Source organism: Lynx rufus, unplaced genomic scaffold (assembly GCF_022079265.1).
Source record: "Lynx rufus isolate CCGP_SWC_20201006 ecotype Redwood Valley unplaced genomic scaffold, mLynRuf1.p SCAF_5, whole genome shotgun sequence".
Taxonomy (NCBI): Eukaryota; Metazoa; Chordata; class Mammalia; order Carnivora; family Felidae; genus Lynx; species Lynx rufus.
The window spans coordinates 9309645-9333401 of record NW_025814867.1 but is presented as its reverse complement, the minus strand read 5'-3'; the positions used below and the strand labels follow the sequence as shown (position 1 = coordinate 9333401).

General features: G+C 40.9%; 1 protein-coding gene across 1 annotated transcript in view; it reads left to right on the top strand.

The window, feature by feature from the left end:
• Window positions 1–23757, top strand: part of ULK4 (unc-51 like kinase 4) — a 566226-nt gene that overhangs the window by 90074 nt on the left and 452395 nt on the right. The window contains exons 15-16 of the mRNA XM_047099606.1: window positions 33–116; window positions 17674–17835. Of these exons, the coding sequence (XP_046955562.1) occupies window positions 33–116; window positions 17674–17835 (246 nt within the window). The remainder of the gene's footprint in view (window positions 1–32; window positions 117–17673; window positions 17836–23757) is intronic.

Here is a 23757-nt window from a genome sequence, read left to right as displayed (position 1 = left end):
GCTTCACTGCTTTTCCTTCCACTTTTTTTTAGGAAGAAAAAAAAAAGAACCCTAGAGAATGCTGGGCCGTTCCCTTGGCTTCGTACACAGTGCTAATGAGGTGCCTTCGGGAAGGGGTAAGGCTCCTTTGTGGTCCTCTGTAGACACCCGCCGTCGTAATAACCCTTCAGGCGCTGTGTGAGGAGTGTAGCCTGCGGCCGTGCGGGGAGCTTGTCAACCGAGTATGGCTCCTGAATTTAAATAATCCCGACAAGCCGCTGTGAGCAAGTGACCTGTGGTGGGGCAAGTGCAAAAATGAACCAGCTCTCTCTTTCACTTTTTGAAGCGTCTCGCCTTTTTAAAATACGATAGCAAACACAAGCAGCGTAAGTAGCTTCTTCATAACCCATCCTCAATACTCCCCTGCTCTTAAACCCCTTGACACACCAGTTTAGCAAGCAGGGTGTATGCAGAGACCTCGCTGGGGGCCTCACAAGCCCCGTGATTATCTTGTCGGCTTGCCATCGTGCAGTTCGGAAACAGGAACCTTCCGCCAGTATCCATTGATTTTAATATTAAGTGGTATTTATCATGTGATTCTTTTTTTCAATTCATTCACGGTCCTTCTCATGCCATTGGTAGTGGCTGCAAACCAGCCAGCTGGCCAACTAACCGACGGGCATAGGGAGCTCCTGTGTGTGACTTTGTAAAGAATCGAGTAGCTGACCTAAAAGGGTCACGTTTTCTGTTTGCTTTAAACCATTTGACACTGTTTCACCCAAGGCAGAGCCACAGGCTAAAAACATTCCTTAAGGAATGAAAAAAATATGTCACAATAAACATGTTCCTTTTGAGTTCATTACTTCCTGCGTCATTGAATGGTAAGGGATGATGTTCCAGGTGCAGGAGCGCTCTGCACGGTCTTGCCCTAGTGATCCAGAAAGGAAGTTTGAAAACTTCCTAGCCCGTAGGGTTGGAGATGTCAGCTGTCATTATGGGGTATGAATAAAGCCAGTAAATTGTGCTTTACCAAAGATATGAGAATTAAGTCATGTTTCTCTGTAGTCAGAAGACGTGTTTCAGTTTATCACTTAAGACCTCAAGCTAGGCACACTTGGGGACACACAGACGAAGAAGATGAATACTCTTCACGCACAGTGATCTTACCTATTGGGGGAGATCAGATAAAAACAAAGTGGATTATGTCAACTGTATAAATGTGGAAGCACAGAACTATGGGAACTCAAAGGAGAGAGGGAGTCTTCTAGGAACTTTTTTCACAGCGTAAAGAAATTTTGCAAACTTTGTATCTTAATTTTTATTTATTTATTTAAAAAAAATTTTTTTTAACGTTTATTTATTTTTGAGACAGAGAGAGACAGAGCATGAACGGGGGAGGGTCAGAGAGAGGGAGACACAGAATCGGAAACAGGCTCCAGGCTCTGAGCAGTCAGCACAGAGGGCTCAAACTCACGGACCGCGAGATCATGACCTGAGCTGAAGTCGGCCGCTTAACCAACTGAGCCACCCAGGCTCCCCTGTATCTTAATTTTTAAAACGAAGATTGCTAGGGAAAAATCTGTTACTTGACGGCCAACAGGACTAATTAGGGAATTTCAGTCCCTGCCTGACGACTTCCCTTCCAGATTCTTGTTCCCACCCTACTTGCCTCAGGTGCCAAATTACTACTGTTGGGAAAATAAGTAAAGTTCTGCACCATAAGATGGCCTATGGGACTAAAACAAGCTCTAATTCCCAGCTTAGAGACTCCTCTTCTGGGTTCTTCCTGCCCTGTTTGCAGCGTGCCCGAAAGCCGTCAGGAATGCGGAAGATGACGCTATAAATTACCCTTCCCACCTGCATTCGGCACTCAGATCTCTGGAGAATGCTCTCCTCTGAGCCCACCCGTGTAAAATAAATCTTCCTTCCTTCCAAGATCTCCGAGTGCCGCTTGGTTCTTCTGCCGGGTGATCCAGACCAGTTTCCATAATGAGATTAATGGGAAGTAAAAGGTTACTAATTCTAGTTCATGAGGTTGTATCCTTAATCGAATATTTTCTCCCACACCCTTCCGTGTTTTTCATTGTATGTGTAAGATGAAGAATAATGCCTGATATCCGTGTGTATTATTAAACAATTATTTTTAATCATTATGATACTTCGTATTTTAGTAGCAAATGTGCCTTTTATTGTCTTGGTATATATGACAGGTCTTGTGTATTTTCCATAAAGAGGGAGGGAAGTCCAGGCCTCTCTACAAAAATTTTATTGTACGTTAGAAAAGCAGTTAAATATGTGCTTGGACAGCACGTGCAGGTGTCTCTCACTTTTCAAAAGTACATGTTGCGCCCCTTAACTTTTACAAAAGACCCACATTAGTACTTGTTTTCTCTCATTGAAAGAAATACGAAGAGGGTTTCTGCTCCCACGAAAAAAGGCAAAAAGCACAAACAGCATTCAGGGTTTGTTTTGCAGCCAGTTGTTACACAGGCAGGCCTCGGCCTGTCCCGCGAAGCAGGGAGAGTGGCCCGCCAAGGTCCTTCCTTCCCCAGGAACTACGTTCGGCATCTCAGCTTCAAGCCACTGAGCCCACCGTGCCTTCGAGCATCTGTGCCTTGTGTTGATGTATTTTCTGCATCCATTAACAAGATGGGTCCTAAGGTATCAGAGAAGCCTGAGAGAGGTTATTTTTGGGGTCTGGGAATACTCAAAACCTTTTCTGTTTAAATTATGGTGATAGCTCTTGGTTTTACATCATTTGGGCTTACTAAAGGTTTCATAGGAACAGGGTACTTTGGGATAGTGGGAGAAACCTAAACTTGAACATTGTCTCTGTAACACAGATAGATTAGGGGGTGATTATCCCCCCTAAAAAAAGATTTGTTTACAAAAATAACTGAATTGTAGCAGTTCTTTAGCATGTATCTAATGTATTTAGGACGTAGTTGAAGGTGAATAATTTTTAAGCCTCTTATTTTCAACAATTAATTTTTTCCACGTAGAAAAACTTTCCCCAGCACCTACTGATATTTCCTGATGTAGGGGTGTGTGTGTGTGAAACATATATCATAAACAAAAGAGTATGTGAAATTTATGTGTATGGTTAAAAGCACACTGATACACCCACTCTCTTTATTTTTATTTTTATTTATTTAATTTAATTTTTTATTTTTTTCAATTTACATCCAAATTAGTTAGCATATAGTGCAACAATGATTTCAGGAGTAGATTCCTTAGTGCCCCTTACCCTTTTAGCACATCCCCCCTCCCACAACCCCTCCAGTAACCCTCTGTTTGTTCTCCATATTTGAGAGTCTCTTATGTTCCCCATCCCTGTTTTTATATTATTTTTGCTTCCCTTCCCTTGTGTGCATCTGTTCTGTCTTAAAGTCCTCATATGAGTGAAGTCATGTGATACTTGATTTTCTCTAATTTCACTTAGCATAATACCCTCCAGTTCCATCCACGTAGTTGCAAATGGCAAGATTTCATTCTTTTTGATTGCCGAGTAATACTCCATTGTGTGTGTGTGTGTGTGTGTACCACATCTTCTTTATCCCTTCGTCCATCGATGGACATTTGGGCTCTTGCCATACTTTGGCTATCGTTGATAGTGCTGCTATAAACATGGGGGTGCATGTGTCCCTTCGAAACAGCATAGCTGTATCCCATGGATAAATGGCTAATGCAATTGCTGGGTCATAGGTTAGTTTTATTTTTAGTTTTTTGAGGAACCTCCATACTGTTCCAGAGTGGCTGCACCAGCTTGCATTCCCAACACCCACTCTCTTTAAAAAAAAACCAAAAAAACAAACAAAAAAAAACCTGGTAACATTTCTTCTCTGTTCCTCCTGGATGGCAGCTTGCTCTTTTCTTGCAAGGAGTAGCCACTATTCTTACTTTATAATAAACATTCCCAAGTATTTCTTTATCACGTTTGCATCTTTGATTGGTTCTTAAGGCTGAACTTTATATAAATAAATGGCACCAAATCCTGTGGAGACTTTATTTTGCTCAAAATTAGGTTGAAGTTGGGGCGCCTGGGTGGCGCAGTCGGTTAAGCGTCCGACTTCACCCAGGTCACGATCTTGCGGTCCGTGAGTTCGAGCCCCGTGTCGGGCTCTGGGCTGATGGCTCAGAGCCTGGAGCCTGTTTCCGATTCTGTGTCTCCCTCTCTCTCTGCCCCTCGCCCGTTCATGCTCTGTCTCTCTCTGTCCCAAAAATAAATAAACGTTGAAAAAAAAATTAAAAAAAAAAATTAGGTTGAAGTTGATACATGCCAATTGTGTAAACTATAGTTCATTTATACTACTGCATTGTATGTTGTTGGAATGTGCCTCAATACACTCAGATACACGTTGTATCAGTTTGTATTCCCACCAGTAGGGTATAGGAGTACCCTTGAACCCATGTCTTGAACATTTGATCTAGTCAGACTTTAAATTTTTGTCAATCTTCTGGGCATTAAATGTTTCCTCATAATAGCTTTAATATGCATTTTTGTGATTACTAATACGGTCACCATCCTTTTTTATTTATCTTGTTTTGTTGGGGGGGGATTTCTGTTGCTTTGTAGGAATTCTCTACACTGCCTCCCTTACCACAAGCCTGTTATAAAATGTTTGAAATAACTAGAAAAGGAAAGAAGACTACAATGACCTTTATTTCCATCACTTAGTGTCAACGGTTTTTAACATTTTGCTCTCCTTGCTTTGTTGTAATGTAGGTGTGTATGTATATATTCATATGTACATGCATTTATTCATTTATTTATATTCATTTGTTTTCTGAACTGTTTGAAAAAAAACGCAGATGCCGTTGGCACTTCATCCATTGGAATGTTTGTGTATTTTGGATACTAATCTTTGGTTTATATGTGTTACTAGATCCTTTCTGATGGTGGTTGGGCTTTTCATTTTCTTAACCAACTGAGCCACCCAGGTGCCCCAAGGGCTTTTCATTTTCTTACAATATCTGATGATAAGCAGAAGTTCCTCGTTTTAATGTAGCTAAATTTATCAATTTTTTCTGTCATGATTGGCTTTTTGTGTCTCATATGCTTCTCTACTTCACCATCATTAGATCGTCTATTCCATTTTCTTCTAAAAGTTTTAGTTTGGGGCGCCTGGGTGGCTCAGTTGGCTAAGCGTCCGACTTTGGCTCAGGTCATGATCTCGCGGTTTGTGAGTTCGAGCCCCTCGTTGGGCTCTGTGCTGACAGCTCGGAGCCTGGAGCCTGTTTCAGATTCTGTGTCTCCCTCTCTCTCTCTGACCCTCCCCCGTTCATGCTCTGTCTCTCTCTGTCTCAAAAGTAAATAAATGTTAAAAAAAAAATTAAAAAATAAATAAAAGTTTTATTTTTCCTTTATTTAGAACTTTATTTGTAATTGTTCTGTGTGTGTGCTGCTGTGTATGGGTAGTTTTTTCTTTTTAAAAATGTTTTTATTTTTGAAAGAGTGCATGGGCAGGGGAGGGGCAGAGAGAAGGAGAGAGAGAATCTCAAGCAGGCTCCGCACTGTCAGCACAGAGCCTGACACAGGGCTTGCACTCACAAACCACGAGATCAAGATCTGAGCTGAAATCAGGAGTGGGATGCTTAACCAACTGAGTCGCTCAGGCACCCCTGGGTAGTTTTATCTTAAAAAAAAATATATATGGGTAATGAGTTCTCCCAGGATTTTTTAATGAGAAAGTCACCCTCTTCCCACTGCTCTGCAGTGTCCCCTTGTGACATCAGTGTCTTTTCCTGGGCTCTGTGGTTCTGTTGGTCTATTATCTGTCTCTGTGTCATACTATCTAAATTAATACTTCCTATTTAATACTAAGGATATGGGGAGTTTTCCCCTACTAACATAATCTTTTTCAAGAGTTTCTCAGTTAATTTTGTTCCTTTCACTTGCGTGTAGTTTTTAGATTCACCTTTTCAGGTTCGCCTGTTTGGATGTTAAGAACACATCTGCAAATAAACTTGAGAAAAATCGGTTGATATTAGTAGCAAATGGAATGCATACTCAATGAGAAGACCAATAATAGGAGAATGACACATTTGATTAAAAAAAACCTGAAGATAACTGATTGAAGTTCCTTTGAATTCTTGATGAGATTCAGCCGATGTATTTAATTTATTGCTTAAGCTACCTCTCAGATGTAGGTCGCATTCTTTACAGATAACATTTATGAAACATCTATTATGTACCGCTAGGTGCAGGAAAGGTAAAGATAAATTAAGATGCTGCCCTGCCTTCAGTTTTTAGGAAAGAAATTTTTTTTTATCCTTAGTTCTGTATACCAGCCTTTTATTGTTGTTTGGGTAACTTCATTTGCTTTGGTTTCTTTCTTGTGTACTCAGTAAGACATTTCAGGCTATTAACTTTTCGTTCCATGCTAGCTGTATCTCACTAGTTTTGACATGTAGTGTTTCCATTATTGCTATTTTATTGATAGTCCCTAGTTGTAGCTTTAAATTTGTCCTTGATCCAGGGTTGTTTATGAGGTGGTTAAAACTTTTTCATGTGGGTGGGATTTTATTGCCTTTTTTTTTTATTTGTTAAAGTAACAAAGTTGCATTACCTTATTGTCAAGAAAGTGGTTTGTCCTGTTTCTCTTTGGATTAAAAAAATTGTGGTAAAACACACGGTAACATAAAACTAAACCACTTTGACCACTAAGTGTATATAGTTCTGTGGTATTGAGTACATTCACATTGTTGTGCTGTTTCTATTGTTTTAAATATATTGAGATGTTCTTTTGCCTCAATTACTGATTTTTTTTTCCACATCAAAACTTTGTAATGGGTCTTGTTGAATATGGGCCAAATTGATTCAATTTTTAGCCCTTTTCTTTAATTTCTGCATTGGGAAGAAAGCAGTATAGAAATTTTACTTCATTTTTTAAAGAAATTTTACTTCATCTTAATTTGATATGTAGACTTCTTTTTAGACGCCAACTGCAGTTTTAATTTATAAACTTTTTGTTCATAATGCATAGAAAGTTAGCTTTGCCTGGGATTATTTATAGGTGTTAAAAGAATAAAGCATTTTCTAGTCAAATACTTAGAGACACCAGATTAAACAAGGTTGAGCAGTTTGATTTGTTGTTAGTACTTTTCAGAGCTTGTAATTATGAACTACTTGGGAGAATATAGAGCATTTTCAAAGTAATTTGCCCACAGACCTACCCTATGGCATCAGTTGTGTGTGATGCACTGTGGGAGAGGAAGCTGTGGGCTTACACTGAGAGTGTCAGGAGTTTAAGATCATTTTCAGTAGGTTTTCTCTTTTTAAAGTTCTCTAAGATATTATGATGGCGTTTTCCAAACAGCCTACTTTCTGAACACGATTTCTGTAACTTTAACAATGGTGATAGAGATACGAGTCAGATGTTTTTGTCCTTGTGACAGATGTCAGTGCTTAGAGGGAGAGAAGAGAAGTAGTCAGAGAGTAAGAGACATATGGTGGGTCACGCAAGCAGTTTGGAAGATCTTATGTGACTGCTGAAAAAGGAGTGTGGCAGTGTGGAAGAAAAGGTATCTATGAGGATACTGAATCTGTTTCAGAGTTGGGGTTGGCATTTTAAAGACCTTCAGCTGAGAGTCAGAGGATGTGGATTTCAATCCTACACATGCTACTCTTCAGTGGTTTGGTGTTGGCCAAGGTCTAGGTGACCCACCTGGTGGTGTTTCCTGTATAGGAGGGTACTTGTGCCATGACCTTCCATGAGCTTCTGACTTGGGCCCCCTCTGAGTCTGACAACTTTCCCTTCCATTGCTTTGACCTTAATGTTGTATACAGTACTAAGGAGCAGTTGCCCCCTTGGGGTCATTGCTGTATTGATCTCAGGAATATTTGGCAATGAGCTTACGTGATGTATGTTTATATGTGCGTGGGATAAGGAGGGTGAGAAAGCTGACCTTTCTTTGAAGTGTTTATTTTTATATTAAAACATTTTTTGTTAACGATTACTCATTTTTGAGAGAGCGTGAGCAGGGGAGGGGCAGAGAGAGAGGGAGACACAGGATCCGAAGCAGGGTCCGGGCTCTGAGCTGTCAGCACAGAGCCTGATGCGGGGCTTGAACCCACAAACCATGAGCTCATGACCTGAGCCCAAGTCGGACACTTAACCGACTGAGCCACCCAGGTACCCCTGAAGTGTTTATTTTTATCTGGGTAGGTAGTAGCCTAATATTCTACAATGACAAGCCAGAAGCAGCTCCTAGGGAATTTCCCCATATTTACGGGAGAAGATTATTTGTATGTTTGTATCTAATCAACCACATCTGTTTTGATAACCTGCATAATAGTCGGTGTGTGATTATAGGTGCTGAACTCACAATGCATAAGTTGTAGTTAAAAATATGAGGTCCAGGGGCACCTGGGTGGCTCAGTCGGTTGAGCATCCGACTTCAGCCAGGTCACGATCTCGCGGTCCGTGAGTTCGAGCCCCGCGTCGGGCTCTGGGCTGACGGCTCGGAGCCTGGAGCCTGCTTCGGATCCTGTGTCTCCCTCTCTCTCTGCCCCTCCCCCGTTCATGCTCTGTCTCTGTCTCAAAAATAAATAAATGTTAAAAAAAAAAATAAAAAAAAAATGAGGTCCAAAAAACATATAAACCATTGGCTTCATTTTTTTCTGAATAACAGCTTATTAGATAATTTTGAAGTAACACTTATTTTAAGAGGAAATTTAATTTGCATTTTGAAATTAGAGTTCTCTCTCTTTTTTTAAAAATGAAAACTAGTGTTAAAGTTGCTTTTGTGTTTAATTAGAAAAGACCAGGCTCAAATTAGAAGTACTAGAGATGTTAGACATTAAATGTATTATCTTTGAAATGTTTTAGGCCTAAAACACAGGGAAAAATTCGTTTAAAATTCTTGGCTTTTGATAAAAGTGAAAATGTAGAGTTAGATTTTCTGATTTTGTTCCTGTCACAGTTTAATGTTCTGATAAAGAAATGTGTGTGCCTCAACATCAGGTTCTTTCTGGGTCCTCACCACTCTGTTGGTGTTTCTGCAGTGAGAGGTGGCATCATGTATGTGGACTATGAATGATCCAGGGTTTTCTTTGTTAAACTAGCCATAATTTTTCTTTTTGGCTGGGTACAGTGTACTTTACTGATGGTATGTGACAAGGAAGGGCTCCTGAGCCTCCCCCCTTCTTCAGGGGACCTGGGATGGAAACTGTGTAGCGGTTAAGAGATTCACAGTGTATTGGGGGTTGAGTTGGGGCATGGACATCCAGCACCTGAGGGCATCTCTCTGCCTCTTGCTCTTGCTGAGGCTGGTGGCTCAGGGGGCTCTTACTCTTTGGAGGCCACGTGGACCATAATGTCCGCCACCTGGTTACTGTAGCCAAATTTATTGCCGGGAAATGAGCTTGACCGCTTTACCAATGAGCAATGCCAGCCTTAGTATTGAAGGTGGAAGAGTGGGTGTCACTGTTCAAGTTGCAAGAGATAGCCCAGTCCTCAGGGTAGCCCGGGAGGCACTTGAGGGGGCCTTTCCGTGCCTGCTTTGCCACCTTCTTGATGTCATCCTGTTGGCAGCTTTCTCCAGGCGTCAGGTCAGATCCGTGACTGACGGGTTGGAGGTGGGGACATGGAAGGCCATGCCAGTGAGCTTTCCGTTCAGCTCAGGGACGACCTTGCCTGTAGCCACGGTGGTGCCAGTAGCAGCAGGGATGACGTTACGGGAAGCCTCTGGGCAGTCGTGCCACAGCTTCCCAGAGGGACCGTCCCCAGTCTTGTGGGTGGCAGTGATGGCACGGAGTCACGAATCGCGATTCTCTCCACGGTGCTGGGATCGTCATGGATGGTCTTGGCCAGAGGGGCCAAGTAGTTGGGGCAGCAGGAAGCGTTGCTGGCAGTCTTCTCGTTGTTCCTGCCCATCACAACCACGGGGCATCAGCAAAAGGGGGAGAGATGATGATCCTCTGGGCCCCACCGTTCAACTGAGCCCCAGCGTTCTCCATAGTGGAAAAGACCCCGGTGGATTCTGCAACGTGCTCAGCACCAGCATCGCCCCGTTTGATGCTGATGGGAGAGAGGCTTTCCGTTGACGACAAGGTTTCAGTTTTCAGCCTTGATTGTGCCGTTGAATTTGCTGTGGGTGGAATCATCCTGGAACATGTAGATTATGTAGTTGGGGTCAACGAAGGGGTCATTGACGCTGACAATACACGTTTTGCCAGAGTTAAAAGCAGCCCTGGTTACCAGGTGCCCGATACAGCCAAATTCATTCACTCTGACCTTCACCATCGTGTCTTGGGGACGTGACTGGCACCGCACCAGAAGTCGTGGTTGTCTGCCGAATGGGGAGGACCAGAGAGCCACCATCCGAAATGTTTTGAACCCTATTCAGTAGGAGGCAAAAGGGCTTATTAAGGATGGAGTTACCTGATGTGTCTCGAAGTGAACCGTTGAGAATGGCGTGAGGAAGGGACCCTTAGCACCAAGTGAGATAGATCAGCTTCCAGAGAGGTGGTGTAAGGTAAGGAGCACGCAGCATTGCATTTTACATGCAACATGCAAGGGTGAGGTTGCATATCCTCTCCTCCTGTGGTAGGTGACTTCACAGAGGAGGTTTCAGTTTGGCTCTGCTGTATTCAGTATGTAAAAACTGGTGAAACGTCAATAATACCTTTCAAGGATTTATATTGGTTGGATTTCTGTTTAAATTTTCACATTCTTTTGACTTATTTTTATCCCATTACATGCTTTGTACTCTTAATAATCCTGTAGCTCTTTTGTTTCTTTCTCATTTCATACCTATCCTTATAGTTTTTCTGTTTATCTTTTTATTATTATTTTTAACTTATCATGTTTAGAGGAAACGGTATATGTATGATTTCAGTCATTTAGAATTTGTTGAGACTTCTTTCATGACTCAGTATGTGTGTATATTCAGGGAAAAAATGGTGAATTCTGCCATTGTTGGATAAAGTTTTTTTCTGCCCATTAGGTCAGGCTTGTTAATCTGATTGACAGGGATACAAGTCTTCTGTATCTATGCTGATTGCTTTTGCTCTATTTTATCAGTTACTGAGACATGTTTTTAAATGCTTTCCTTGGTAGAATTGCAATTTTGTTGTATTTTGCTTTTATGTGTTTTGAATATTGGTAATTAGATACATAAAAATTTAGATTATATTTCCCTTGGTTTACTGACATTTTTATCATTATGTTGTTACCTTAAAAAATCAACGGTAATGCTTTTTGTCCAAAGCTTATGCTCTTTGATATTAATTTGCTTATACCATCCTTTGTTGTATTAGATATGACTGATATTTCTTTTTTCACTCTCTTATTTTTAGCCTTTCTAGTTGAATAAATTTAAAAAAAATTTTAATGTTTTTATTTACTGTTGAAAGAGAGAGACATAACACAAGTGGGAGAGGGGCAGAGGGAGGGAGACACAGAATTTGAAGCAGGTTCCAAGCTCTGAGCTGTCACCACAGAACCTGATGTGGAGCTCGAACTCACAAACCATGAGATCATGACCTGAACTGAAGACGGATGCTTAACCGACTGAGCCACCCAGGTGTCCCCAAATGAATTTATTTTTGATGTGTCTCTTCGTACAGTGTTTAACAAAATTTCTGCTTTATAGTTTTTCTTTAGTATTTAGTCCATTTATGTTTATTGTAGTTGTTGGTATAGTTGTATTTATAGATGGCATCTTATTTTCTGCTTTTGTTTATTCTGTTTTGTGTTTATTTTTTCTTCATGTCCTTTTGGTTTGCTTTTTTAATGATTATTTTTATTCTTTTAATGGCTATTCTGTTGCTCTTGTTAAAATACATTTTTTTCTGTGAATACAATTGTGGGTTGACAGTATTTTTAACAATTAAAGGTATTGTTTTCGTGTCTTCTGACTACACTTGTCGCTGTTAAGAAATTAGCTGTTAGACCAACTGTGGCTCTTTTGAAGGAGATACTCTGTAATTCAAGTGAGGGCCTACTTACACTTTTAGCTTTTGGGCTTTTTTCCCTGCAATCTCCTTTCCCTAACATACACCTGCAGCCCCCAACTCAGATCAGTGGGGAGTCGGGAAGATGGAAAAGTTACTTTTTGTTCATCCCTATTATATTTGGTTGTGGCCACTGGGAGCTCTAGATTTACTTGGTGCTGGTTCTTCATCTAACTTCCAACTTGTGTGGGTACTCGCCTGCCCTCTCATTCCTTTTGTTCACCTTGTTAGACAAGTGCTCTCAGGGTAAACATCAGCTTAAGTGCTCTGGATATCTCTGAGGGTATCTCTCAGAGTTCTTGCCTATACAGTCACTGGGCTAACAATTTGGTCCTAGTTCACTGATGCTTTTAAAAAGGTTTGTTTGGGGCGCCTGGGTGGCGCAGTCGGTTAAGCGTCCGACTTCAGCCAGGTCACGATCTCGCGGTCCGGGAGTTCGAGCCCCGCGTCGGGCTCTGGGCTGATGGCTCAGAGCCTGGAGCCTGTTTCCGATTCTGTGTCTCCCTCTCTCTCTGCCCCTCCCCTGTTCATGCTCTGTCTCTCTCTGTCCCAAAAATAAATAAACGTTGAAAAAAAAAATTAAAAAAAAAAAAAAGGTTTGTTTATTTTCTTATCTTAAATTTAGCATTTGGATTGGTTTTGGAGGGATAGAGTTGTCCAGATATCTAGCCCACTATATTGTAAGAAATAGAAATCCTGTTTTCTTGATTTAATGAGTTACTAAAACAGTAAACCAGGGAAAATAAACTCCAGATACCTTGGAGTCTTTAGAAGAAAGATCACAGTTTTGCTAAACCAACAAATGTGAAAATAATGTCAGTATTTTTTTGAGGAGGGGAGAGGCAGAGGGACAGAGAGAGAGGAAATCTTAAGCAGGCTCCAAGCCCAGCGCAGACCCTGATGTGGGGCTTGATCTCATAACCGTGAGATCATGATCTGAGCTAAAATCAAGAGTCAGGTGTTTAATGGGCTGAGCCACCCACTCACCCCTAATGTCAATATTTTAGATGTTAATTTTGATACTCCTTTTTGAAGAAGTAGGCATGCAGACTAAAATAACATTGGCAATGAAATTTTTTTTAAGACTTCCCACAATACATTATTAGATCTACTTACCATTATTAAAAATGAGTATAACTCTTCATTAATAAGCATAATCATCATAGGCTTATTTTCATAGGATCATTTCCTAATCATCGTAACTTTTATCCTCATAATATGATGAAATAGGTCTTTGATTTAAGTGATGGATATTAGTTCAGTCCAGTTATCCCTTCTGAAGAGTTAATTAGGCAGAAAATAACACCAATCTTACTGCTTGTATTGCATCCCACAGGGGATTTCAGAGGGACCAGGATAGCTCGTTTCAGGTAGTAGCAAGTTGAATTGACCTGACAGCCTCAGTGAGTTTATAGAGCACTGGGATGACACATGGCTCCTTTCCAACCTGAGTGCTAAAATAGTGGTGTTTTTCAAGTAATAGGAATGAGTCCTCTAGGATTTGGCTGATGGTTGTGATAGAAAGCACATGTTAAGGTATTTGAGAAAGTTCTTCCCCCCAGATAGCACTTTGCTCCCCACCTCTACATCGCAGGGCAAAGGTTTCAGAACCTAATGAGAAGACACAGAGCAAGGCATAAAAGACCAAAATGTCATACATGGATGTACTGAGAGCTAGGGAGGGTGGAGGACATAGCTTGGTATCTGTGGGCAAGTAGGTTTCCTTATATTGCACTCCCACCTCAGGGAATCTTTGCACCCCTCAGGTACAGATGCACTTTCCAAGTGGAGTACCTCTCTAGGTAAGACTTGAGATGGGGAATATGAGAAAACGACTCTGTGTGGATTGGCCTGGGTTCAAGGAAAAAGGGGCAGGAGTTGAGCTGAGTGGTTAGGCATGCTGTTTATTGTTTTCAAATTTACCAACTAGGTGAAGCATTTTCTTTTCTCTTGGGTATAATGAATAAAGGAACAGAGAGAGGATGAAAGGGTTATATTCTAGCCACAAGGGAGGAAACATCAGGAATGGGGAGGAAGCATTGAAGAAGTTCAGGTAACTTTAAAACTGTTTTTCTAGCAGCCTTATAATTCATACTTTGTGATACTAATAATTGGAAGTGAAGCTAACATGTTAAAGATATATTACTTAAAAAATATGCTATTTTTTATGACCTAGGTTAAGTGTCCGCGTATGTTATGTAATTTCCAAACTGCTTTGTGTCTTATTTTTATAGATGAAGAAGCTAAAGCACAGAGGTGAAAATGCCCAGGGGTATACAGTTGGTAGAATGGTTTGAACCTAGATCTATAACTCAGTATCTTCCTACGTTTTTTTGCATTTTCATGAAAAATACATAATTTTTTGATTGAAAAAATTTACGTATGTACTGTAACAATTTAAGCAATGTCTAAAATAGAACTATTGGACCCCACAACTCACACCTATTATACTCATTGTTAATAGGTATTGTATCTATCTCTTTCTATGCTCTTTTTTTTTTAACTTAGATATTTACATATGCGTATGTTCTTGTTAAACAAACATGGGATTGTATTCTACATAGAATTTTTAATGTAATTGTCAATATTTCAGTTGACATAGAACTTACATAAAATATTCAGGTATTCAGTATGTGCGTATTGTAAACATTTCCTCCTAGTCTAAGACACGATGAGGCAATAATGGTGTCATGAGGATAAATTTACAATTTTTATGAGTGTTAATTTAACAATTTTTTCTTAGTGCCTTTTTCCTAACAAAGCTTTGCCTACCTCAAAATAGCTAAGATACTCTTTATGATCTTTTCTAGAAGGTTTTTGGCTTAGCTTTCCCACTTAAGTCTGTGACTCATCTCCAATTAACTCATGAGTACAGAGTTTCGTGGGATGTTTTATGGGTCGGTGTATACTGTAACATGGTAATGTTTTGTGTGATCTTGAAAAAAAAAACATTGTATTTTACCTTTGTTGAGTATTCTGTCAGTGTGGAAGTTGGTTGATAGTGTTATCTTTCTGTATCCTTACTGACTTTCTGGCTTCTTGTTCTGTCAGTGACCGAGTAGAGGGTATTGAATTTCCCAGCTAAAATTGTGGATTTTTCTATTCTCTCAGTTTTATCAGGTTTTGCTTCAGGTATTTTGAAGTTCCATTATTAAGGGGCATAAATAATTAGGATTGTTATATTCTCTTGTTGAATGACTTTTTTATCTCTTGTGAAATGACCTTTATCCCTTGGAGATACTCTTTGCTCTGGAATCTTCTTTCTTTTGGAATCTACTTTTCTGATGAAAAGTGTCCCATCAACCTTATTGTTCTTCCTCTCTACATAATGTGTCTTTTTACTCTAGCTGCTTTTAAGTATTTCTTTTTAGTACTGCTTTTTAGCAGTTTATGATGTGCCTTGGTGTGATTTTGTTGTTGTTGTTGTTGTTCCTTCCCTCTTGAGGTTCATTGAATTTCTTAAATTGACAGTTACCAGTTTTTATGAATTTAAAACTTTTCAGCCAGTATTTCAACCTTCCCCCACTCCTGTCACCTTTGGGATTTTCACTGCACGTACATTAGGTTGTTTGAAGTTGTCCTATATGGTTCACTGATGCTAAGATGCTCTGTTCCATTGTCCCCCCCCCCAATTTTCATTCTGTGCTTAGTTTGGATAGTTTTTATTGCTAATTGCCATGCCTTCAAGTTCATTAATCATTGGATCTGCAGAGTCTAATCTGTTAATCGAACTCAGTGTATTTTTCATTATAAGACTAATTTCTAGCCTTTCAGGCCATTTTTGTATCTTCTATTTCACTTTCTTAAAAGTTTATTTTGAGAGAGCGTGTGCGTGCACAGGGGGAGGGGCAGAGAGAATGGAAGAGAGAGAACCCCAAGCACGGTCAGTGCGAAGCCTGATGTGGGCTTGATCCCACAACCCTGGAATCATGACCTGAGCCAAAATTCGAGGTTGGATGCTTAACCGACTGAGCCACCCAGGCGCCCTGATTTCACCTTTTTGTCATGCTTATGCTATGCTTTCTTCTTCTTTCTTGAGTGTATAAACTATACTGTCCATTTTAATATATTTTTCTTCTGAGTCTGTCACCTGTGTCATTTTACTGATTGAGTTTTCTTCCTAGGAGTCCTGTTTTTCTGTGTCTTCGCGTGTGTGGCCATATTAAGCGGATGTTGGACATTGTTTGTGCTTTTTATATTGTTAGGTGCTGGAGTGTTTGTATTCTTTTTTAAAGATTTTATTTAAAAAAAAAAGTTTGTTTTTTTTTAAAGTGCTTGTGTGCTTTTTCTTGAACTCATCCAAGTTACGTGGAAGCAGTTTGATCCTTTTTGAGGCTAGCTTTTAAGCATTGTTACGACAGCCTGGAGTAGCCTTTAGTCTGGTATCACACCACAGAGGCAATACCTTTCCTAAGACATTGCCTTGTATTTTAAATGCTCTTTGGCTGATTGCTACACTAATACTCCCAGCCCTGAGTGATTCCTGAAGCTTGTTTTGCTTCGTCCTTCAGATTTTAAAATTCTCTTCATTTTTACATTCTGCTCATACTGCATATGTTTCAGATGGTTTCAGCCTTTACAAATTTTTTTCCTTAAGTATTCATTTCAATTCCAGTTAGTTACCATACAGCGTAATCGTTTCAGGTGTAGAATTTAGTGAGTCATCACTTACGTGCAACACCTGGTGCTCATCCCAGGTGCCCTCCTTAGTCCTCATCACCCTGTCCTACCTGTCTCCCTGGCCACCTCCCCTCTGGTAATCCTCAGTTTGTTCCCTATAATTAAAAGTCTGTCTCATGGCTTAACCCCCCACCCCTAACCCTGCCATGTCCGTCTGTTTTGTTTCTTAAATTCCACATAGGAGTGAAATCATATGGTATTTGTCTTTCTCTGACTGACTTATTTAGCTTAGCATTACTCTCTAGCCCCATCCACATCATTGCACATGGCGAGATTTCATTCTTTTTGATGGGTAATTTGGGTGTGTGTGTGTGTGTGTGTGTGTGTGTGTGTATACCACATCTTCTTTATCCATTCATCAGTCAATGGACAGTTGGGCTCTTTCCATACTTTGGCTATTGTTGATGGTGCTGCTAGAAACATGGGGGTGCATGTCTTCCTTTGAATCACTGTTTTTGTGTCTTTGAGGTAGATACCTATTAGGGCAATTGCTGGATCATAGGTAGTTCTGTTTTTAACTTTCTGAGGAACCTCCATACGGTTTTCCAGTCAGTCTTTTTAAAATATATTAAAATTATGTTATGCTAGATTTTAGTGATGAAATGATTAAACTGGTTTAGTGATTAAATTGTAATAATTTCATAATAGCCTAAGGGAATGATTACACCTACTGAAATACATAAAACACGCAGGGTCAGATGAAAGACTCTTGTTATCAGGCCTTTATCTGCAGTGGTTGTGTAGAAATGATATGTATGTATATATCTTTTGGTAAATAACTCCCCCCTTTTTTAAAAATATTTTTTAATGTTTATTTTTGAGAGAGAGAGAGAGAGAGAGACAGAGCATGAGTGGGGGAGGGGCAGAGAGAGAGAGGGAGACACAGAATCCGAAGCAGGCTCCAGGCTCTGAGCTGTCAGCGTAGAGCCCGACACAGGACCCGAACTCATGAACCGTGAGATCATGACCTGAGCCGAAGTTGGATGCTTAATCGACTCAGCTACTCAGGAACCCCTAAATAACTCCCTTTTATTCTTCTCTCTTTCCTTCTCTAGGAAGAACGTGTTGTGAATCACATGGCAGCAAAGATTATTGAAAATGTCTGCACTACCTTTTCTGCTCAGGCCCAGGGCTTTATTACAGGAGAAATTGGACCCGTTTTATGGTTCTTATTCAGACATTCCACTGTTGATTCTCTCAGGATAACAGCAATATCGGTAAGCGGAGCATCTTTTAGGGATATATCTGGGTATATTTAAACACCGAATTTGAAGAATTATGCCACGAACAGAGTAAATCTCACCGGATAAGTAGGACAATGAAATATCAGAGTAATATATTTGGTGAGAACAATAATTTTCTCCTAAAGTAAAATTTTCAAAACTGGGGCTGGAAAACCTTGGGACTGTTGGGAAATGGTTTTAAAAATCATTTGGAAGTGCTAATGGGTGCTAGTGGGTAGGGTACAGCATTTGTTTTGGTTTACATTTAGTGTTCCCTGACTTTTCCTGAGCTCCCTCTTTCAGATTTTCTGCTAAATGCATTTATCATGAATTAATTATAAAGTGAATTCATGTTAGTGTTCAGGCGTCTGTGGTTTTGCAGCTTTTATATTTTGATTGGTTGTCTACTTCTTTGCTCACATGGTTGTAGTGACTTGGTGTAGAAGATAATTATGTATGAAGATGTGTTAACATGGTTGTATCAATTTAACAGTCTGTTAAACAAATACAACCCTTGCTCATATGATTTATGAAAATACTCTTTTTGATCACCGGTCTCATCTTTCTGTTGCCTGCTCGTTGTTGCACCTCTCCCTTTGGTCCCTTGTTTTCTTCCCTTAAACCTCCAACCCACATTTTTCTCCTGCATCCTCAGTAAATGACTTTCCCCCATACTTGGCAGAGAAAATCAACCTCCAGTGGTAATTATCCCAGTGTCTGTCTGCCACATCTGTAGACCTGTTTACATCCACACCTGAGCTGTCTTTCCCTCCTGTTACGATTGATGAACTGTCCCTTCTCCTGCAGAGACAGATCTCTCCCATGTTTCTTCACGTCTTCTTCCTGTTCGCTCCTTAGGAATCTCATTCAAATGCTAATTTTTTCCTCTCTCTTGAGTCCTTTGATTTTTATTTTTATAATTTTTTTTCATGTTTCTTCATTTTTGAGAGAGAGAGAGCGTGAGTGGGGGAGGGCCAGAGAGCAAGGGAGAGAGACAGAATCCGAAGCAGGCTCCAGGCTCTGAGCTATCAGCACAGAGCCCGATGTGGGGCTCGAACTCATGAACCGTGTGTGAGATAATGACCTGAGTCAAAGTCAGACGCTTTACTGACTGAGCTACCCAGGCACCCCTCTTTCCTAAATCTTTAACCCTCTTCTCTACTAGATCCTTCTAATCAGCATTCGTGTATTCTTTACCCCATTAAAAAAAAAAAACACAAATACAAACATATCAAAGTGTCTCTGGGCTGCGTATCTCCCTTCGTGGCCATACTCCTTTAAAGAGTTACTGCTATAGGGGCGCCTGGGTGGCTCAGTTGGTTAAGCATCCGATTTCGGCTCAGGTCATGACCTCACAGCCCGTGAGTTCAAGCTCCTGTGAGGCTCTGTGCGGACAGCTCGGAGCCTGGAGCCTGCTTCAGATTCTGGGTCTCCCTCTCTCTCTGCCCCTCCCCCAATCACGCTCTATCTCTGTCTCCTTCAAAAACAACCATTAAAAAACAAAGTAATAAAAAGAGTTATTGTTACCAACTATTCCTCCTTTCTGGCCCGTTTCCTCTTTAACCCAATGTGAGGCTGATCTTGCTGAGATCTCCACTGGCTTTCAAGTTGCTAAATCCTGAGGGTATTTGTGGATATTTTCCAGTTCTTATCTTAAATTGACCAATGGAATTCTGAAGATTAAGGGCTAACAGTTCTGCTTACTGAATGTCATTAAGCAAAGGATATGGAGCATCTGTCTGTCTCTCTTTCACATACACACACACATGTGCTTCTGGAGCCGTATAATTTCAAAATGATAGAAAAGAACCCTAAATTATCGTTATTAGTATTTATGGAAAGACTGTCAGAGGGAGCTTACAAAGTATATCAGGGAACTTCCGTGAGGCCTCTGGGTATTACTTAGAACATCCGTTTTAATCCTGGCCCTTAGAAAAAAGTCTTCCTTTGATTGGGTTTATGTTATTTTCTTTTATTATTATTTTTGAATGTTTGTTTATTTTTGAGAAAGAGCATGAGTGGGGGCAGGGCAGAGAGAGAGGGAGATCCAGAATCCGTAGAAGGCTCCAGGCCCCGAGCTGTCAGCACAGAACCTGGTGAAGGGCTCAAACTCATGAACCGCGAGATCATGACCTGAGCCGAAATCCAGAGTTGGACGCTTAACTGACAGGCGCCTCTGTTGGGTTTATGTCATGTTCATCTTTATACTTGAGCATGGTTTCTTTTCTTGGTTAAGTTTTTCCCAGTTCCCGCCCAAGTTGTGTGCCTTCTAGCCCTTTCTTTACCTGAGCTATTAAATTTCACACGTTCGTTTTGGGGTATATACATATATTTTTTTTAACTGAAAAATAGGTCTATTTATTTACTTTTTGAGAGAGAGCACGCGGTGGGAGAGGGGCAGAGAGAGGGAGAGAGAGAATCCCAAGCAGGCTCTGTGCTGTCGGTGCAGAGCCCATGTGGGGCTCTGTCCCACAAACCGTGAGATCGTGACCCGAGCCGAAATCCAGAGTTGGATGCTTAATCAGCTGAGCCAGCCAGGTGCCCCTCTTATATTTTGTTCTAGCACTTTTCTGAATCATTAAATTTTCAGTGGAATTTTTCAAGTCGTCCCCCAGAATTCTCACTTACCTTAGCTCCAGGCTCTTATTCAGTATCCTGTGTTGTGTATTGTTTTTCTATCTCTTGAACCTCTTCCAGTACAAAACAGTTCCTCGGTCTTTTTTTTGTACTTCACGTCCTTGACAGTTTTACAGAATATGGGGCTTTGGTTTTGTAGGGGAGGCTCCAGCCGGGTCTGTGTGCCGCTTCCTCATGAAGCCCCCCCAGCAACGTTGAGGAGGGCTGCCGTGCGAGGATCATCTGTGTATATTATTCCTTCTCTGTCAGAGGTTGACGAACACGTTCTGTAAAAGGATCAGATAATAAATATCTTGGGCTTTGTAGGCCACGTACGGTCTCTGTTACACATTCTTTCTGTTTTGTTTTCTACACCTCTTTAAAAATGTGAAAATCCTACCTCATGAGCTGTGGAAACACAGGCCTTTGGTATTTTTTGGCACTCTATCGTGAGGAAGCTCTTTCCGTTCTCCCACACATGTGTATGTACGTATTTCTACCATTATTGTGATGAATAACTTCAGTGGGTCTTAATGTGACACTCCTGCTTCTGTTATTTGCATTGTTTGTTTGGATGCTGAAGTCCTCCTAGGTCTGGCCAGTGTCATCTCTTCAAGCCGGCTTCTGTGTTCTGTGGTCCTATTTCTATCATTGTTTGAGCCCTTCATTATCTTCTGACACCACACAATGTCCTGGCTTAATTTGTACTTGCTCTCCGCTAGCTCTGGAATCAATCATTTCTTCGGGGAACCTTTGGTATTTAGAGGACAGGATCCGAGTGCTCTTTGTGCTTACTGCTATGAGGTGTCTTTGTTTCTAGGCCTTCTTAAAATTCAGACTTGGAAAAAATATATCCATACATAAACATACATTTACAAATGCATCTGTGTGTGTGTATCATTGTACGTATGTGGAACAAAACTCACACTTTCACATCGACACTTCCGATTTTAATCCAATACCTTAAGATTCTTTCTGGCCTTCTCATTTTCCGTGTTTGTAAATCCTTTCTCAGAGACAAACCTGGTTTCTGTTATTCTCAGTATCTATACTGATTTGTTCACTCAGTGAATTTATTCTGTAAACAGGCCCATCCCCTCTGGCCACCTCCGCTGTGTCATCCTCTGTCTTCCTTGTCACTGCCACTTGTACAGGGTTGCCCCTTTCCCCTCACTGCCCCCTCTCCTCAGACTCTGACATACTGAACCTTGGGAGGGGAAGGTAGAGGAGGTGGATTAGGGAAAACGAAGGGTCTCTTCTCTTAACTCCTTCCACTTCCGTGCTCACATGCAGCTACTTAACCTGTCCTGGGATGCTCATTCCTAAGTCTCCGTCTGGCCCCATCTGCCTCTCCCTGCAACTCTGTTGCTGCCGCCATAGTCCAGCCCCCGCCATCTTTCTCCTGGCCCACTGGAGTGGCTTCCTCACTGGTCTTCCCACGGTCAGTTTGCCCCACCGACATCACTGTCCACACAGAGTGCACTTCATGAAATCATGTCTCCTCTCTCTTCTCTGCTGCAACTTTTCAACAGCTTTCCACCATTTTTCTTAAAGGATTGGCACAAACAGAAGTTCAGAATTGGTGAGTGCTTTCACTTTCAGGGCAATATTTGTTATTTAAGCAGGTAACACATCTTGCTACATAAATTAGTTACCTTAGCTATCTGAGCAGTCAGCACAGAGCCCAACGAGGGGCTTGAACTCATGAATCATGAGACGATGACCTGGGCTGAAGTTGGGTGCTTTACTGACTGAGCCACCCAGGCGTCCCTCTGGTAGCACATCTCCTGGCCCCTCGAATCTCTTTGTAGTTTTGCTCATAGCGATGACTATAGCTGTATTTATGTAATGTATGTAAGCACGATTTTTCCCCATTAGTATTACTCCTGGAAGGTAGGAGCCCTTTCCCTCTTGTGCCCTTCCTCAGCACATGTGATCGGTACTTGGTAGGTCTCTATTAACCAGAGGAATGCATGAGCTCTGGCTGGAGAAGAAAGGTACCCAGTGTTGGGGCGCCAGTCTGCTTCTCGTCCTCTTACAACAGTCTGTGTCTGCTGCCTTTGTCACTGATTTTCTTACCCATTTCTCACCCAGTTCTCCTGGTCATCTCTTGGTCCCAGAGATTCCCTTATACCTTCCCACTCAGGAATGCCTCCTTGGCTTAGGGATTGGTTATTGGGTGGAGTGGACCTGACTTAGGAAATGTATTGATTGGATAAAAACAATCACTAGAATTAGGGTTATAGGGAATCTCTCTCTCTGTTAACCATAGTGGGAACCAGAGAAGCCCGTAGAGTTAGATCGAGTAAGATGGAGACTATGAGAGAGATAACTGGAGTAAACATAATTACTAATGGGCTGAGATGAAGGGGGTAAAAAGTGAAGAATCCTATAGCATGGTGGTTTTCACTGGGGTTGGCAGGGAGCTTTTCAAGCAACACTGACAACTTCCTCCACTTTATACACTCCTTGCCCCTATTGTGATATATCATAAGATCTCTTTAGGAATCAGATGAGAATGTGTGTAGTTTAGAAAAGCTCCCAAGGTAATTTTGATAGGACGTTAAAAAAAAACAACAACAACATTCAAAAGGCAAACTAGAAATCGTTTTTAAAGTTTTTATTCCATGGTGATTCTGTCCAAGTTTGTAATAGAGGTATGGCCTCCACTTTTGACTTAGTCTATTTCTTAGAAATTGCTTTCATGATGCAGACTGTCAAGAATTCTGGAGGTAACACAGTGTTCTTTTTAAAGCATGTTTTGAAGTGAATTTTGGACTAGAAGTGTTTTTTTTCCCAGTCTTGAAATGTAGTCTCAAGCACTATTTTAATAAGTAAGTATTTCAGAACCAGATCACTGAAGATCAGAGTTGAGATTTGATTTTTTTGATTCAGAAAATACAAGCACTAATGTGCTACTGAGCCTTCATGAAGCTCTCAACTGTGTTTGATATCCAGAAGTGGAGGGTTAAAGGTTATTTTCTGCATGAGCTTTTTAAAATGGAAAGTCTGTTAGGCTTCTGAGCCGCATTCTGAAGATGAGACATTCTAGTTGCCCTCATATTGGTTTGAATACATTTAGAAGTAGTCTGGACAAATCTTTTACCAAGAAATATCCTCATTATGATCAGGTGGGGATTTTGTACTGATAGAAAGTCAGTTTTGCTGTGAGAGCTGCTCTAACGGTTTTTAAAATGCCAGTGACACTTAGTCTTTTGTGTCTTGAGGTCTCTGTTGGGAGAACCCTTAATCTTGCTCAAAAGTTCTGATGGTAGCATGACCTTTAGGAACTCCATTTAA